The sequence below is a fragment of the Verticillium dahliae genome, genomic scaffold (genome assembly GCF_000150675.1).
Source record: "Verticillium dahliae VdLs.17 supercont1.9 genomic scaffold, whole genome shotgun sequence".
In the NCBI taxonomy this organism is placed as follows: Eukaryota; Fungi; Ascomycota; class Sordariomycetes; order Glomerellales; family Plectosphaerellaceae; genus Verticillium; species Verticillium dahliae.
The window spans coordinates 246,693-263,127 of NW_009276929.1; the positions used below are offsets into that span (position 1 = coordinate 246,693).

The following is a 16,435-nucleotide window of genomic DNA, read 5'->3' on the forward strand; positions in this document are numbered from 1 at the left end:
GTTTATCACTTATTCTCGAGACGAAGTCGTCTTTGCCACTCAACATGTCATTCCTCAGCGGCAGGCCGGTTCAGGTGCACGTTGGCCCTTCACCCGTTTCCCATATTCAATTCAATGTCAGAGCATTCCTATCATTGGCCCAACCAGACGATCTGATATGAATGTGCCATCATGAGAACAGCCGGCCAGAGTCATAAAGCACCGCTACGAGCGGGGGTTTAATCCGGCACATGGGAAATAAACTCCGCTGTCAGACCATAAGTCCCGAGGGCGGGGCGAGCGAGAAAGTGCCCGAAAGCGGGGTGTGTCTTCCCGATGTTGAGGAGGAAACCTCTGAGCGGCTAGGGCTCCCCCTTGGTGATCATGTGGGGTAAATGATATTGTCCCAAAGAGGTCGACGGGGAGTTTTGCCAAGCTGTTGCATTGGAGGTGTGCGTTTTGCATTCATCCAGATTAAGGGCGTGGAGGCTTGGGCTCCGAGATCCAGTGTTGCAACGACAGAACTGGGGTTTTGACAGCATGTTTGCTATAGTGTATTGAGCTTTTTGGGGCAATGATCTTCTTGCGGTGTTAACTTGGTCACGAGTCGGTTCGAGGGAGGACTCGGACTTGTTCTCAAGAGCTTGGTTGCTCAGCCAGGTTGGACGAGGGGCGCTCTCTATCAATCGAGAAGGCATACACATTGAGTACTTGAAGTGATTGAGGGTTTTGACTACACTTTAGAGTTTCAACGAGTAAAATATCGCGAGATCAGGTTTGCAGCCTCTAGAAGGACGCAGGCGAGAACGTAACCCTAAGCTGCACATGTGTTCTGTACACCTGAAGAAATATACGCCGAATTCACAGATCTGCAATCGTCTCTACCACTTCTTTTGCAAAACACTTTACAGACTACAAGTCGCACTATGAAAATCGTTGAGAGGTCTCGTCATAGAAGACACTGCAGCTTCTACGGTTTTCAATCATTGAATCACTACGCAAAGGATGGCTACCATAAAAAATCAATGTAGGATTTTTCATGTACCCTAACAAGAGGGAACCTCTACACAAGTGTTGTGAGACTTCGTGATGATTTGCAGAGGCAGCCCACAGAGGCAGCCCCTGAATGGATGCCGTGTGGCTGCAACAGCCAACCGTACTGCACGGGCCTTTGACTGCACCTGGGAACAAACGTGGCCCAAACATCGTGAAGGTCACAAAACAACGTCACAGACATTTACAACCAGATACTCATCTGTGGTCACCTTACGGCAGCCTCATCCCTGACTGTGAACTGAGATCCATCAAGATATTCAACATGTCGCAGCCAGATCCGTATGCGGCCTTTCACCCCCCGGGCGTTCGTCAAATCGATGTCGAGGAGCTCAAAACGGAGCTTGATGGCCTCTCACCACGGATCTTTGCGGCATGGAACCAGCTGCAAGAAATTGTGAAGCGACATGAAGCGACGATTCAAAACCGCTGGTCGCGAAAATCCAAGTCGAAACGCAAGGCTCTCCTCCTCGAAGTGCTGCCGACGATCCCGAAGGACCATCTCCCTGACGTGGAGGCCTGGAAGAAGAAACCCAAGAGCATCATCGTTGACACGGAGAATGCCGATGCTTATTTGATGCCATATATCAACCTCGAAGACTTGTCGAAGACGGAGCCGCTGCTGATCATGCTCAACGCTAGGGCTAGGAATGGGCCTGATGAGTTCGCCCACTCGGATGTGGCGGCCTACCGCACCGGCTTGGTTACGCAGAGCATCGACCGACCCTTTTTGAACCTGTATGTCATGATGGTCAGAGGGAGGAAGACGCCGGAGACGTACGGAGAACTGTACCACTTTGACGACCATGAGGATGCCTCAGACTGGGCGTTCGAAGCACGAGGCCTCACGCCTGGCGATGGCCTCAATTGTCTCAAGATTCAGGCTAAGCTCTACGAATTTCTGCAGCGATTCTGTTTGAAGCTCCTCCACGACATACCTGAAGGCGACCTCATCGGACCCGGTTACCCGGTGACGGACGAGCCTCCACCAGTCTCTGCCAACAGTGCCGAGGCGGGAACCACATCGCTGTCCATCACCTCGCTCGAGTCAGCGTACCGCCTGCCAGCTCGCATAGACCTCGATCGGCTAGAGGCCGTCGTGATAGCGCAGGTTGCCGAGCTCGAGGATGAACTGTGGGCACTGCGTGAGGACCCCGAGGCCTTTGCCAACACAATCCTCGAGACCAAGGAGCACCGCCAAGAGATGCTTCTCGACACCAACGGCAAGCCGCATCCAATTCATGAACCATCACGTATCCATGTATTGTGGGAACGTGTCATTACCAGTGTCATCGTGGACAAGACCGTCTCTGTTGGTCTGTGGCACATTGTGTTGGAAAAGGTGCACACGCTGCGCCGCGCTCTGGATGCGCACAAGAACCAGATTGACCCTGCAGAGGATCTGCCCGAGAAGCTGGCAATGGCGTTCTACGAGCTCTTCTCCATCCTCGAGAGGATGGAAGCTGGCCCAGTGTCAACTCTGAAGATTTCATTTCCAGGTTCTCCACCGATGCGCAGCCTGTTCCAGAGAGAACCAGCGCCCAATGCACACACGCCCATGATCAACACCGTGTCGAAGCCGGATGCAGCCAACAAAATCGAGCAAGAGTTCATCTACATAATGGGCATGATGTGGGACAACCAGAAGCGTCACATGTTGACGACCAAGGGTCTGCTGGACATGCTGAACAGCCTGCTCCAGAAGGAACCTTCGGCCAATGCGCTTTTGACGCCCTATATCCAGGAACAGCTGGGCCACTTTGCCCTCATTACAGAGTGTCTTCACCAGCTTCAGCTCTTCCAGCCCTGGGCTGACACGTTTGAGCACAAGATCAACGAGTCTAAGGACCAGATCAACAAGGACTTCGCCGTCAAGACGCAATGGATGACTGCCATCAGTCAGATGAGCCTCGGCAAAACTTTTGTTCATCTCGGCGTTCCAACAGACGGGCGATTCCGCTACCCAGCTGCAAAGGCAAAGACGAAGGAGAACGTCGAGGCAATGCGATCCGCCGAGGCCTCGCTCGATGCCTTCTGGTCCTCGTTCCTCCAGACGTACCAGCACACGCTGAGCCCTCGCATCCGTGACATTCTCATCCACAGGGAGCGTCAGCGCACGAAACCATGGGCCGAGCCCATCAAAACCACCCCCGCGGCCAAGGGACGCGACGCCCAGCTCGCGGCCTCAGTCGGCGGCCTGCACCTCAAGGAGCAGCAAGTCTCGCCTGCGCCCGCCAAGACGAAGACCAAGACGCGGGGCGCCTCGGCGCCAGAGAAGGCCGACGCGCAGCCCGTCGCGCCCGCTCCGCGCAGCGACGCCGCGCAGAAGACGATCCAGGTCGACAAGCGCGCCCTCAAGGTCTTCAACGCGCTCTTCTTCTCGAGCGACCCGAACCAGCAGGCCAGCGAGACCAACTGGAGTGATTTCTTGTACGCCATGACGAAGACTGGGTTCGCGACCGAGAAGATTTACGGCTCTGTCTGGCAGTTTACGCCGACTGGCCTCGAGAGCAAGAAGCCTCTGCAGCTTCACGAGCCGCACCCTTCGAGCAAGATTCCGTTTTGGCTGGGCAGGAGGATCGGCCGCCGGCTGAACAGGACGTATGGATGGGACCGGGCCATGTTTTCAGCGTAGGCCAGAGGCAGAGTTTCATCATTGGCGGTTTTCCACGTAGAAGTGGTATGCTTTGTATGTGCCACTCACATGAGCGCAAAATCCATTTACAAGAATTGGCCGATCCCACTTGGAGAATGAACAGCCATAACACTAGAAATGCGACCACTCGATGCCAGATCGAGTGCAGCGCTTCCCATGATCCTATTCCTGGTTGCTCCCCAGACCCCCAAACCCGACGTCGCCGCTCAAGACACAGTCATGGTGGCGCTGCCGGAGCTCTTGTAGCCCTCGACGGCCAGGATCTGGTAGTCGTGGCTCCCCAGGTTCATGCCGGCCTTCTTCCAGGCGGCAAAGTGGGCGCCCGTGTTGACGGAGCCGCTGGTGCGCTTGGTGCGGCGGACGGACCAGAACTGGGTGAAGGTGCGGGTGCCCTCGATGGAGGGGGCGTTGGTGCGGGTGCTCGTGTAGAGGTCGTAGACGGAGCCGTCGACGGTGAACTGGCCCTTGCTGGTGGCGCCGGTCGAGGGGTTGTAGGTGCCGAAGCTCTCGACAATGTAGTACTCGATCAGGGGGCTGCGGGTCCAGCCGTAGATGGCGAGGTAGCTGTTGCCGTTGGGCTTGTACGAGCCGGAGTACTTGATGGTCCTGTGGGGAGCTAGAGGTCAGTCGACGTGAAGCAAGAAGTGGGAGACTCGGATGAGAAGGATGAGGGTAAACTGACCTGGCGCTGCCCGTACGCCAGCCCTTGCCGCCGACGTGGTTGCCATTGTTGTTCTTCCAGCTGACGCTGAACTTTCCGGCGTCGCCGTTGGTGTAGGTCACGCTGTTGGGGGTATCGGTCCAGAAGGAGTAGTAGAAACCGCCCGAGGTGCCGGTAGAGCTGGGCGTGCGCTTCGCCAGAGCAGTATTGACCTCGGGGACGACGGCAATGGGGCTGGTCAAAACGCCGCTCACCACCGAGAAGGCGGCCAGGAGAGAAGTGAACGAGACCATGATGAACGAATGTGAGTGAACGAGTGTATAGTAATCAACAAAAAAGCGAATGTAAGTAATGTCTGTCCAAGAAAGCCAATGCCAAGCTAAGAACAAGACCAAAAAGGGCCCGGCTTCGCGGTAGGCCAAGGTATTTATGCCAGATTCAACAACAGCGGCCATCCGACCAGCATTCAGTGGACAGGCTGCTCCGGGTGGCGCCTTCAGGAACATGGCCGTTGATCTATTGAAAACCCACACAACAGGCGACCCAGCTAGATCGCAGGGCCCCCCAGCACGGCTCCTGGAACCCCTGGACAATTTCATGCTCTGGCGTGTGGGTTGTCGCTCCCGTTGCAGCGCACAGCATGCTGTGGCGCTAACTTTTTCGGTAGCATCCCGAGAGCACGTCTATCTAAGCTTGTTTCGTCGTGTCAGCCGAACCAGCCGTTGTCAGTGACCCGCTGCGTGGACAGGATGCTGAGTCGACGGACTGACCGATTGGGAACTCGTCGCGATATGTCAAGGCTTGTATAGGAATATAACTCCGACGGCCCCCTTTCCATTGCGACTGAACTCGTCAGTCAGTCAGCCCAGGGTCAAAGTCTGGATTCGTTCAGGGGGTTTACTTGCGCTCATGTCCAGAGCCGAAGCGGTGGGGAACTGAGCTTACCAGTGTCCCCTGTCAATAGCAGGCGGCTGAATGCCTGTTCAACATGCGGGTTCTGGCGGGGTGGTGCTGATTTCGGCACATCATGTCTTGACCTCGCTCAGATCGAGAATTTGAGGCTAAAGTCGACGCACCATGGATATACCGGCAGATGCAGCACTTGGCATGCCTCCCACAATCCTCCGTCAGATGCCCGACGTGGTTAGCCAATACTGTCTCGATGACTGCTGTTGATGCTGTCTGTCTGGGACTTGGGTGTCTTTGAACGCTGACATGGAAGTCTTGTCCAAGCATCACAATGTGAGGTGTAGTGGTTCACGGAGCCCAAAGCACCGGCTTGGCCATCTTTGCCAGATGACAACAGGAACAGCTATCACCCGTCTTTCAGAACCATGAGCATATGCTCTGATATAATCCAGGGCTGCTGGCCACGGCTGTAGGTAGATACACGGAGAAGAGGCAAAGATAGCAAAATGCTCAAATCGTTAGTCGTCCTGCTCTTGACGAGCCGTGTCATAGCCTTTCCCACCCTCGACACCGACCAGACTGCGGCCCTCCACAAACCCCAGGCGACCCCAAACTCGCAAGGCACACATGGCGGGTTCTTCTACTACTGGTGGAGCGACGGCCAGAGCCCGGCAGCATACACGAACCTGGACGGCGGCAGTTACTGTCTCCGGTGGGAAAGCGGCGGGAACCTGATCGGCGGCAAAGGATGGAGCCCTGGGACTGACAACAGGTAGGGTTCCATAGCCACGGTCCCGTGCTCGAGATGCATCTAACTGTCATCTAGGACGATACAGATTTCCGGAACTTTCCAGGGTGTTGAAAATAGCTACCTTGCCGTCTATGGCTGGCTTGAGACCCCCAAAGTTGAAGTAAGTGCTGGATACTTGATTTTACCTTCGGCTCTACCTGTGACCACGGCTTACCTCTGATGCTCATGCCATGGTAGTACTACATTGTCGAGTACCATGGCGTCTTCAACCCAGCCTACGATGCACAGATCCTCGGTACGGTGATATGCGACGGCAGCGTCTACGACATTAGTCGAAGCACACGCGTGAGCTCTGGCGGGACGAAGATCCTGCCGCGGTACTGGTCTGTTCGGCGCAACAAGCGGACAGGCGGGACGGTGCAGACGGGGTGTCACTTTGACGCCTGGCGCAGCACGGGACTCAGCGCTGCGGATCACGGTTTTCAAATTGTCGCGACGGAGGGGTACTTCAGCAGCGGGTTTGCAGAGATGACCGTCGCGGATACGAGTGCGGAAGAATAAAGCTCGTCGTTGCATGCTTTTGTTTCTAGTCTTGAAGGTTCTCAATCGCTGCATCTTCCATCATAGTCCCCCCTAATCCCGAAACCCTGTTGCCTTTGGGTAGATCAGGACCGAAAAAATGCAACATCTCCCAACACACTCAAAAACACCTTGCACCATCTACTTTTCAGCCCCTCAAGTGCCCCAAACCCCGGGATATCATCATGCCTTGGCACCCCCAAACTTGACGAGATACTCATCATGAGCCTTCTTCTGCTTCTGCAGGTCCTTCTGCAGCTTCTTCAGCTGACTCTTGGGCACCTCGCTGCCGTCCTTGAGCTTCGTCGGCAGGCCCTCGGCGTCCCACTCTGCGTACCTGTCGTCCGAGCGGAAGAGATCTGCCGGTGCGACCTTGGCCTTCTCCCACTTCGCTGCCTCCGCCTGCTCCTTGGCGCGCTTGGCTTCCTCTTTGGCGCGCGCCTTTTCAGCCTCCCTGGCCAGCTTCTCGTTGCGTGCGGCGATGAGCTCGCTCGCGGGCACAAACTTGATCAGCGATGGCTTGCCCTCGAGACGGTCGTCAAGATAGACGCCGACATTGGTGAGATCATCATCGCGAATGCGGTCCGTCAAGGCAAGGATGGCCTTCTTTGACTCGGGGGAGGCAGAGGAGACGGCCTTGCGGAGCTCGTCACGCAACCTCGAGACGGCGCGGGCGTAGGGGTAGGCAAGCTGATCCGTGTCCCTCACGCCCCGATCGACGACTGCCTTGAACTCGGCTTCGGGGTTCTGCTGCTCGAGAAGGCTCGAGATCGAGTCGGACGACAGGTTCAGCGCCTTGACGTCAGCGGCCACGGTTTCATACGCGCTGGCCAGAGGCTTGACAGCCTCCTTGGGATCGCTGCCAGCAGCGAGGGGCTGAGCCACCCAGCCGATACCACTGTATGGTGGTTGCGCGTTCTCATCGAGGCCGAAGATGCCAACGATCTGCGTGATCCAGCGGGCGATAGCCTCGAGGGTCGTCACGCTGTCCTCGTCTGCGAGTTGAAGGTTGGCTGTGCCGATGAGGTCCTGGATGATACGCATCGCTTGCGGTGTGTCGAATGAGTTGGACAGTGCATCGTGCATCTCCTTCTTGGCCTTCTCAAGCTCAGCGGCCAAGCCACTCTTGGGTGCGTCGTCGGATACGGAGAGCGACTTGACGCCTTCGGACGGCGCTGAGCTCTGGTCAAGCACGCGAGCCTTGACGTTGGCGAAGAAGTTCTGCAGAAGGTTAGCCAGGGAGGGTTCACCTCAAACCCCCAAGACTGACGTACCGAGACCAGCGTTTCCCAGCTGGCACCTTGCGCCCGCATGTCAGGAGAAATCTCGACGCCGTCGTTCCACTTGCCCAAGAGGAAGACAATGCGCATGCTCCTGGACGTATAGTTGGTGGCCAGAGCATCCTGGATGGTCTGAAAGTTCTTCAGAGATTTGGACATTTTGGAACCAGAGATGGACAGGTGGCCCATGTGCAAAAAGTGCCTGACCCACGTGTGCTCGCCCTTTTCCTGTTCGCAGTAGTAGGCCTCACTCTGGGCCAGCTCGTTGTCGTGGTGGGGGAAGGCGAGATCGACGCCACCAGAGTGAATGTCCATCTGCGCGCCGAGGATATCAGAGGCCATGACGGAGCACTCAATGTGCCAGCCCGGCCTTCCGTCGCCCCACCTGCTGGGCCAGTAGGGCTCACCTTCCTTGGACTTTTTCCAGAGCGCAAAGTCGCCGTCGCTCCTCTTCTCCCCCAGGTTCTTGGACAAGGCGCCCTCACCATCCTCCTGCAGGGACTTGTCGTTCCGGTTGCCCGGCCGCAGACGGGCGTATGTGTTGCCGGCCTTCTCAAACGCCGTGATGTCGAAGTAGACGGAACCGTCAGACTCATAGGCAAAGCCCTTGTCGACGATGCGAGCGACAAAGTCGGCAATCTGCGGCACGTATTCGGTGACTCTCGTAATGACATCGGGGCGCAGGACGTTGAGGGCGTCCATGTCGTCGAAGAAGAGCTGCTCCATGCTCTGTGTGAGGTCGGTGAACATGGTCTGGTCGCTCGTGTCGACGGTCTCTTTGTACAGCGAGTCGAGGTAGGGCAGCAGAATCTCGTCGGCGCCGGGGAAGATGTTCTTGTCCTTGATGGCAAACGCCGCCGCATCCATGTTGTTGATGTGCATCTTGGCCTTGGCCTCGTCGTCGCCGGGCTTGCCCGTGCCCGTCAGAGTCCCTCCCGCCAGAACTTTGCCGTAGGCGGCATCTCGGCGCGCCAGGTAGTTGTCCTCGTCGAGTGCCTCGTTGTCCTGGACGAGGACTGGCAGTGACTTTTGTGCGTACGCGCGGAACGCGTCGAGGGCGAGCTTGGCGAGCTCATCGTCGGAGTATGTCTTCTTCTTCTCGAGTTCGAGCAGGCGCTGTCGCCTCGCCTTGATGATAATCTATGGCCAACGTCAGCCTTCCGTGCGGCGAGTTCACCGCTGTGTACCCCGGACTCTCTCTCTCTCTCTCTCTCTCACCTTGTCGTCAATATCGGTAATGTTCATGACAAACTTGAGGTCGGCCTTGAAGTAGTGCATCATGATGCGCCTGATGATGTCGGTGGACACATAGTTGCGAGCATGGCCCAGATGACTCTTGTCGTAGACAGTCGGACCGCAGGCGTACCAGGACACCTTGCCCTTCTCAATGGGGTCGAATGGCACCGGCTGGCCTGGCGACAGCGAGTTGTGCACCTTGAGCGACTCCATGGTGCGGTGGGACAGGGTCAATGTCGAGGTGAATGTTCGGGTGAATCGAAGAGGGGCAATCGGGGATGGTCGGTTCGAGATTCTGATGCTGACGAGTCTGCACAACCGATTCATCCAGGAGGCGAAGGAGAATCGGGTCGTGGTGAGGGGAAGGGTGAATGTGAGGAAAAGGAGGGTGGGTACGAAGAAAGACAAGAAAGACAAAAAGTACGGCGACAGAGCGATGGTGGTGGTGGTGTTGAGTCACGCAATGGAAGGGATGGAGGCTGCAGGAGACGAGCGATCTCCAGAATGAAGGAATGGCCAGCTGGGCCTCAAGGGCCTGTACGAGACGTGCACTACGGACGCCATCCCCGCAGGGAAGGAACCCAATTTGTCCAAAAGCCGTCAGCCTTGCCTCGTGATACTCTACCAAGGAGCTCATCATTGGTCAAAGCTGTCCCCCACCATGGCTACCCCGCGGTCATCGTGGCCAATCATGCCATGATGTATCCTGACCCTTTTCTTCAGCCTTGTCCAGAACTTTTTTTCTGCTTTTGCCAACCACTTGCGGTTGGCTTGGCTTGGCTTGGCTTGGCTCAAGCATCCATCCACCTTCAAGTCCTTCACGAGTGTGCCAATCGCTCTTGGGCTTTACACTTTTCTAATCTCCGTCTCTTCAATTGATCGAGTTTTCTTGCCTCTCACGGCTAAGGCAGCAAACACCATGGCGCGGCCGTCGGTATTCCTCGAACCGGGCCCCAAGACGACGGCGGGCTCCCTTGCCATCATCCAACTGTCTCGCGACAACCTCATTCCCCTTATTCTCGAAGACTCCACCACCGAGAGAGACGGCTATGCAGAAGGCGCGACGCTCAACACCCGCTTCGGATCCTTCCCCCACTCGACATTGATCGGTGTCTCCTGGGGTTCCCAAATCCGAGCCTCGACTGTGGACACAGGTTCTCGCGGCCGCAAGCGCAAGCGCAATGAGGGCGAGGAGGAGGACAGCAAGGGCTCGACGCCGAACGCGGCCGACGACTTTGATGCACCGACGGTGCTGGCTCCGGCGAAAAAGGCCGTCACAGCCAACAGCGGCTTCGTCCACATCCTCCAGCCCACACCCGAACTCTGGACCCAGAGCCTCCCCCACCGAACACAGGTCGTCTACACACCCGACTACAGCTACGTCCTCTCGAGGATACGCGCCCAGCCCGGCACGCGGCTGATCGAGGCCGGCGCCGGCAGCGGCAGCTTCACCCACGCCTCGGTCCGCGCCGTCTACAACGGCTACCCTTCGACGTCCTCCGAGCCCCGCGGCAAGGTCTTCAGCTACGAGTTCAACCGCGGCCGCTACGAGAAGATGCACGAGGAGATCGCGTCGCACCACCTGACGGGGCTCGTCGAGCTCACCCACCGCGACGCCTACGCCGGCGGCTTCCTCGTCGACGGCGCGAGCCCCAACGCCTCGGCCGTCTTCCTCGACCTGCCCGCGCCCTGGGACGCCCTGCCGCACCTGTCGCGCGCGCGGCCCACGGCCCCCGAGTACGCCGACAGGTTCCCCTCCGCCGCCGACGACGACGACGCCGCCGCGGGCCCCTGGGTGTCGCCCCTCGACCCCGCCAAGGCCGCCCACCTCTGCACCTTCTCCCCCTGCATCGAGCAGGTCCAGCGCACCATCTCGGCCATGCGCCGCCTCGGCTGGGTCGACATTGACATGGTCGAGATGGCCCACCGCAAGATCAACGTCCTGCGCGAGCGCTTCCCCTCCACCAACCCCCCCGAGCGCAAGGCCCCGCCCGAGCCCAACAATGTCGGCGAGGCCGTCGCCCGCCTGCGCGACATTGAGCGCCGCGCCCGCGAGTACGACCCCCACAAGTCCAAGGCCGCCAACGACGCCATCGCCGCCGCCAACGCCGCCGCCGCCGCCGCCGCCGCATCCTCGCCCATGGACCTCGACGCCGAGGGCCCCGCCGCCACCGCCGACGAAACGGCCGCCAAGCCCTGGCTGCAGGGACGCCTGGTGCACCGCTCCGAGGCCGAGCTCAAGATGCACACGTCGTACCTCGTCTTCGCGACACTGCCGCGCGAGTGGACCGACGCCGACGAGGCCGCCGTGCTGGCGAGGTGGCCGTGCGGCTCGGAGACGGCCGTCGTCGGCAGCGTCGACAAGGCGACGAGGAAGCGGGAGAAGAGGGAGATGCTCGCCAAGAAGAAGCAGAAGCGCGAGGGGGCCAGGCCCGAGGGTGCTGAGGCGCCGGCGGCTGATCAAGTTGTTCCGGACGTGGTGTAGGGGGTTGGACTTGATATTTGATACCCGCGAAATGACAAGACAAGACGCTGCCCACGATGAGAATTTCCGTCACAAGCACTCGTGCCTTTCAAGGGGGAGGCTTTGTTGCGTATTGGTTCATTTATGCATGAGAATTTTCAGTCGGGCCAGTTCAACGCTTCGAATTCGACTGTCCAATGAATTGCAAGGCTGGGGTATAGAATGCAGAGATACAACCATACGCAAGACAATGCTGCTAAATCTCAATATCATCACGGGCGTCTGAATCATTTCCACGTATCGTCCCCCCAATCTCCGCCCGAGTAATCCGCAGCAGGTCGCTTCGTCCATTTGCTATTGCCCCTCTGTGGTGGTGGCGGTTGTGTAGACGATCCTGTTGCCCCAACGTTCTGATGGTTCGACGCGATATATGGCGAGGGAGCCAACTGTCCCGCCGCAGCCGGCGGCTGGGCAACATGCGGCGGTGAGACCTCTTGCCGCACTTGCTGTGCCGGGAAGTACCCTTGAGACTCCTCTGACCACACCAGACTTGGCCCAGCATTTTCCCGTGGTTGTTGTTGCGAGGATAGCTGCAGGGGCGCCGTCGTTACTCTCTGCACGGTGATGAGCTGCGGCTTCATGATGGGCTGCGCATAGGCCTCGGCGATATCCACCGTCGAGATCGAAGCCGCGTAGCTCGATGCTACTGACGCCTGTCGATCCAGCAAGGGGGCGTATGAATGCGACGAGGTGCGTGACACATCTGATGCAGCAGCAGCAAGTGCTTGTGATTGCGCCACCTCTGTTTTTAGAGTGGTGGGAGGGACAGCCGATGACTCTCTGATGGTGTCCGAAGATGATCGAACCAAGAGACCCTGCTGGTCAGGAACTCGCACTTGAGTTGCAGCGGGCAAGTCCACCGTGTGCGGGTCGACGCCCCAAACGGGACCTGGCTGTGACTGCGCGGCGTTTTTCTGGCTGTGAGGAGTCTGTCCAATAGATTGTGCATTAAATGGCATATTCTGGTGGTGCTGGGGCAACATTTCCTCCTCGGAGTGGCGTTGCGGTTGCAGAGGCTGCTGCTGCACCTGCTGGGGAACAACTTGAAAGTGCTGCATCTGTGCAGCGGGATATGGCTGCTTCTGAAGAACAGCAGACTTTTGCGAGCCCTTCTTAAACTTGGAGAACCAGCCGCCCCTTTCCTTCTCCTTTTCCTTGTCCACCACGGGCCCAATAACCCCTAAAGGACTCGAGTAAGATCTTTGATGGTGCTGGAGAGGAGGGGGTGGTTCCATCATCACATACTGCTGACTTCCCACTTTTGGCAATGTTCCTTGCGACTGCATCCCTGGCTTCTGAGCCGACAGTACAGTTGCGGTCTGACGTCCATGATCTGCTGTAATGACTGGGTGAACTTGAGGCGGAGGTTGTTGCAGTACCGGAAGAGTCGTCGCAGCTCTGTCGAATTGGCCAGGCTGTGGCAGGGGAATGGGCAGTTGCCTAGATATAGGTATCACGGGTTGGGAAGACGAGCGGCCCTGATCGCTCTCAGGTTGCTCCTGGATTGGAAGAAGAGCGTGCCCCGGAGTTGGCACCGATATCAACGCGTTCGAACGCGATGGCTGCTGCGCGTTTGTGCCCGCTAGGGGTCGTTGGGGTCGTTCAGATGGTCGCGTGGGCTCCCGCGTGGGCTCCATCGAGGCCATCTCAGGGGCAAAGGAGCCCACTCGCCGAATACCACTGTCGTGTGTGGAAGGCTGAGAGTTTGACCTAGACCCCAAGCCAGGAATGGTCCAGTGAAAAGGGGCAGACGGCGGATTCTGATCTTGCGGTTTGCCAAGAGGATGTGGGAGAGCGCCTTCACCAACAACTCCATGAGAACTGTAAGAGAGATCTAGATGCTGCTGGGGAGGTGGCGTCTGCTCTTGTGGCATAGAATGGCGACGAGTTGTTCCTCGGCGTTGCACATCATTCGGCGGTCTCTGAAGAGATGCACTTGCGTTTGGTAGCTGTTGTCCTACGGGCCATTGTACATTCGAACTGCCGATAGTTTTTCCTGCTGGGGAAGAAAGCGCGTTGTTCACCTTATCGGTCTTGTGCTCCAGGGGTATCTTGAGCGGAATCTTGGGAGGTTTTGGTGCGGTACCATCGGACGCATCCTGAGGAATGTGGGTGGGGGAAGATGACGATCCAGCGAAAGAAGCAGGTCGCGTGACAGGCTCCCGTACAGGGGGCGCGTAGGATGGAAAGGGCTCCGTCGCCACGACACGTGATGCTGAGGGAGGATTTGTGGAACGTTCCTCCCCTAAATTCACGTCGGCGAAGAATCCTGATATATTGGATGACCGACGCTGCAGGCTCTCAGGGGGGGATTGTGTCTGAAAGTTGCTTATTGATGATTGGCGACTGGATGACGGTCCGAGGGATGAGACGTCGCTGGACGCGAATGATTGCTGTCGCGGTAGCCTTCCTTGGGGTGTCGAGACCTCTTGGCGTTGGTACGCCAGCGACGCGGAGGACCAGTCGCGACTTTGTGACGCTTCGTAAGACCTTGGAGGCGGCGGGGATGGTATGCTGAAGTCATTTGTTCGGGATGTGCTAGATGAAGGGTGCAGCTGCTGACCAGGAGGCGCCGTGCTCACTCTCTGAACCCATGGCCGTGGCCCCAAAGCTGGTTGCGGATCAACGTCCATTGTTGTCGTATGGTGGATTTGACCAATACGCGGTGGGTTGTCCGTATGACCTCGTTGGTTGTCAGTGCTGCTCCGCTCTATCATCTTGCCTCGCGCGGGTTTCAACACGGACGGCACATGGCTCAATGAGGCTGGGGCAGCCCTTTCCGATGATGCTCCACTCTCGTTCTCCTGGGCTCGCGTCTGCTCGCGGGCGGCAAATGCAGTGTGATGAGGCACAGTGTTGCTGCCAACAGGGGCTTGAGAGGGGTGTGATCGAGGCTGCTCCTCAACTTTCGGAGGTAGCTGCGGAGGCTGGAGCACAGTTGGTACATCTGCGGACTGGACCCTTGCCGGCTCGCGTGGGCCTAACATCAGCGATCCTTCGCGAATCAAAGAGCCACGGCGATCCTGGCTTTGGGAGCTTGATGTTCTCTGCTCGAGATGGGGGCGCTCGGCAGTACTAGCGGCCACTGGAGGCGCGTATGGTTGATACTTGGAACTTGATGTCGCAGCGTTTGTCGGCTTCCTGGTGATCCTGAAGGGCGATTCATTCCGTGGAGCGCGTGGCTCTTCTGCAGCCTGGATCTGCCGTTCATGTGATCGGGTTGACGCTTCAGCGGGCGTCGAAGCGCCTGCCGTCTGCTGCGCTAAACTTGGTGGCGAGGGGTTTTTAGGTCTCGCGATCGTCCCAAACGTGGCTTGGTACAAGACATGGTCAGGCAGACTGGTCTGCTGCAGCTCATCGTGCTGGGAGGTATCAACTGGCTTCCTGTCGGTGGGCGTGGTATGTTCAGGAAGTTCAGCAATCCCCACATCCATGTGTGTTTCTATGGGCGCGAGAACAGCACTGTCCCCCATCTCCACCGGGTCGGGATGAGACTCAATGCGCGCCTGTGCCGTATGTTCGGTAGGCATTTCAGCCACCACCCCGACTGGGCTCCATGGGGAGCTTGCAGGTAGCTCATGCGGCATTTCGCGGGAGTCTAGCAACGGAACTGTTGGCGATGTGGCCGACGGAGGCTCGACAACAGCAGCAGGCTGTGTCGTCTCAACGCTCGGCTTGGCCGCTGGTGAATCGCCAGCAACTGGGGTGCCGTGGACCACGAGCGGTGTAGTAGATTCGCTTTGTATAGGTGACACCTTGGAGCTCAAACGGGATGGTTGGCTGTCCTCTGACTTGACCTGTGCATTTTCGTCCTCATTGCGCCTCCCCTTCTCAGGAGGTTTTGCACCAGCGTCCACTCGGTCATCTTCTTCGCCTAGCGGGCTCACGTCACTGTACGCGCCAGGCCCAAGGAACATGAAGCTCTCGGGTTGGTAGTAGAACTCGCCGCCGTTGTCATCATCATCGGTAGGGCTCAGTTGTTGCTTCCCTGCAGCAGTCCGAGAGGGCTTGGTCCCAGAGCCTAAGCCTCCGCCCGATGGTCCAGCCGTCGCGCGCGTCAACGACTTTGCGGGTCCCTTTTCGTTATTCTCGGAGGGCTCCGTCTTCCGTTTGACCTGCTGCTGGCTCTCTAGCTTCTCCTCCGGTGCCAGGTCGGGTGCGGGCGCGTTGGCGTCGACAAAGTCGGGAAACTCGTCGCCATCTTGTGGAAAGTGGAACTGGATCTGGCCCGTGGGTTTGTAGCGATAGAACCAGCGGCTCCCGTTGTAGTCGGATTCCCAGCCTGACGGGAGACCGGACATGGTGCTCAGGAAATGTCGTCAAGCCGTCGCGTCGCCACGATTGAAAGTGTCGGGAAGGAAGACGCGGTCGTAGTGCTGGAAGCCCGCACGTCAGCACGAGTCGCGACGTTATGCATGGATCCCGATCCTACCAGAACATCCAAGTCGGTCGCTCAGCACTTTCTTGGTGGACCTGCGCTCGAAGTCGTCGGCATGGCAGCTCGTCGGACTGCTATTGAGTTACAGTAAGGTAGGTAGGAAGGGGAATGGATCTCTCGGGAGGCAGCTAAGGTTCTCGCCTGTAAGGTCGGAAGCCTGGCGGCAGGGCATCCTTACCGACATGATGGCTTCACTAGATCGGGCGCCTCGCCTGCTTCCTGTGGTGCGGCTGAGGCGGGTGCTTCATTGCTGTGCTGTGTTGGTTGGGGGCCGTCGACAGGAATAGCCCAATAGCCCAAGACCTTAGCTTGATGGACCCTGGCTCTCTCCCTCTAGCGAGGGGTTACGGGCCTTGCAGGCGGAGCGAA

The 16,435-nt window shown here is 58.0% G+C and overlaps 6 protein-coding genes across 6 annotated transcripts; 3 read left to right on the plus strand and 3 right to left on the minus strand.

Annotated features, from left to right (window-relative positions):
* Positions 1 to 1,297: 1,297 nt before the first annotated feature.
* Positions 1,298 to 3,667, plus strand: VDAG_05041 (uncharacterized protein; the record flags this gene model as incomplete). The annotated part of the gene is made up of 1 exon (XM_009654777.1): positions 1,298 to 3,667. One exon carries the CDS (start codon positions 1,298 to 1,300, stop codon positions 3,665 to 3,667), a length of 2,370 nt encoding a protein of 789 aa, XP_009653072.1.
* Positions 3,668 to 3,894: 227 nt separating this feature from the next.
* On the minus strand, positions 3,895 to 4,642 carry VDAG_05042 (endo-1,4-beta-xylanase; the record flags this gene model as incomplete). Its single annotated transcript, XM_009654778.1, has 2 exons — positions 3,895 to 4,294; positions 4,371 to 4,642. 2 exons carry the CDS (start codon positions 4,640 to 4,642, stop codon positions 3,895 to 3,897), a joined length of 672 nt encoding a protein of 223 aa, XP_009653073.1.
* A 1,122-nt stretch (positions 4,643 to 5,764) lies between these two features.
* Positions 5,765 to 6,570, plus strand: VDAG_05043 (endo-1,4-beta-xylanase; the record flags this gene model as incomplete). The annotated part of the gene is made up of 3 exons (XM_009654779.1): positions 5,765 to 6,030; positions 6,085 to 6,169; positions 6,247 to 6,570. 3 exons carry the CDS (start codon positions 5,765 to 5,767, stop codon positions 6,568 to 6,570), a joined length of 675 nt encoding a protein of 224 aa, XP_009653074.1.
* A 201-nt stretch (positions 6,571 to 6,771) lies between these two features.
* Positions 6,772 to 9,317, minus strand: VDAG_05044 (cysteinyl-tRNA synthetase; the record flags this gene model as incomplete). Its single annotated transcript, XM_009654780.1, has 3 exons — positions 6,772 to 7,809; positions 7,863 to 9,008; positions 9,087 to 9,317. 3 exons carry the CDS (start codon positions 9,315 to 9,317, stop codon positions 6,772 to 6,774), a joined length of 2,415 nt encoding a protein of 804 aa, XP_009653075.1.
* Positions 9,318 to 10,023: 706 nt separating this feature from the next.
* Positions 10,024 to 11,589, plus strand: VDAG_05045 (GCD14 protein; the record flags this gene model as incomplete). Its single annotated transcript, XM_009654781.1, has 1 exon — positions 10,024 to 11,589. One exon carries the CDS (start codon positions 10,024 to 10,026, stop codon positions 11,587 to 11,589), a length of 1,566 nt encoding a protein of 521 aa, XP_009653076.1.
* Positions 11,590 to 11,855: 266 nt separating this feature from the next.
* On the minus strand, positions 11,856 to 15,929 carry VDAG_05046 (uncharacterized protein; the record flags this gene model as incomplete). Its single annotated transcript, XM_009654782.1, has 1 exon — positions 11,856 to 15,929. One exon carries the CDS (start codon positions 15,927 to 15,929, stop codon positions 11,856 to 11,858), a length of 4,074 nt encoding a protein of 1,357 aa, XP_009653077.1.
* Between the last annotated feature and the right edge of the window lie 506 nt (positions 15,930 to 16,435).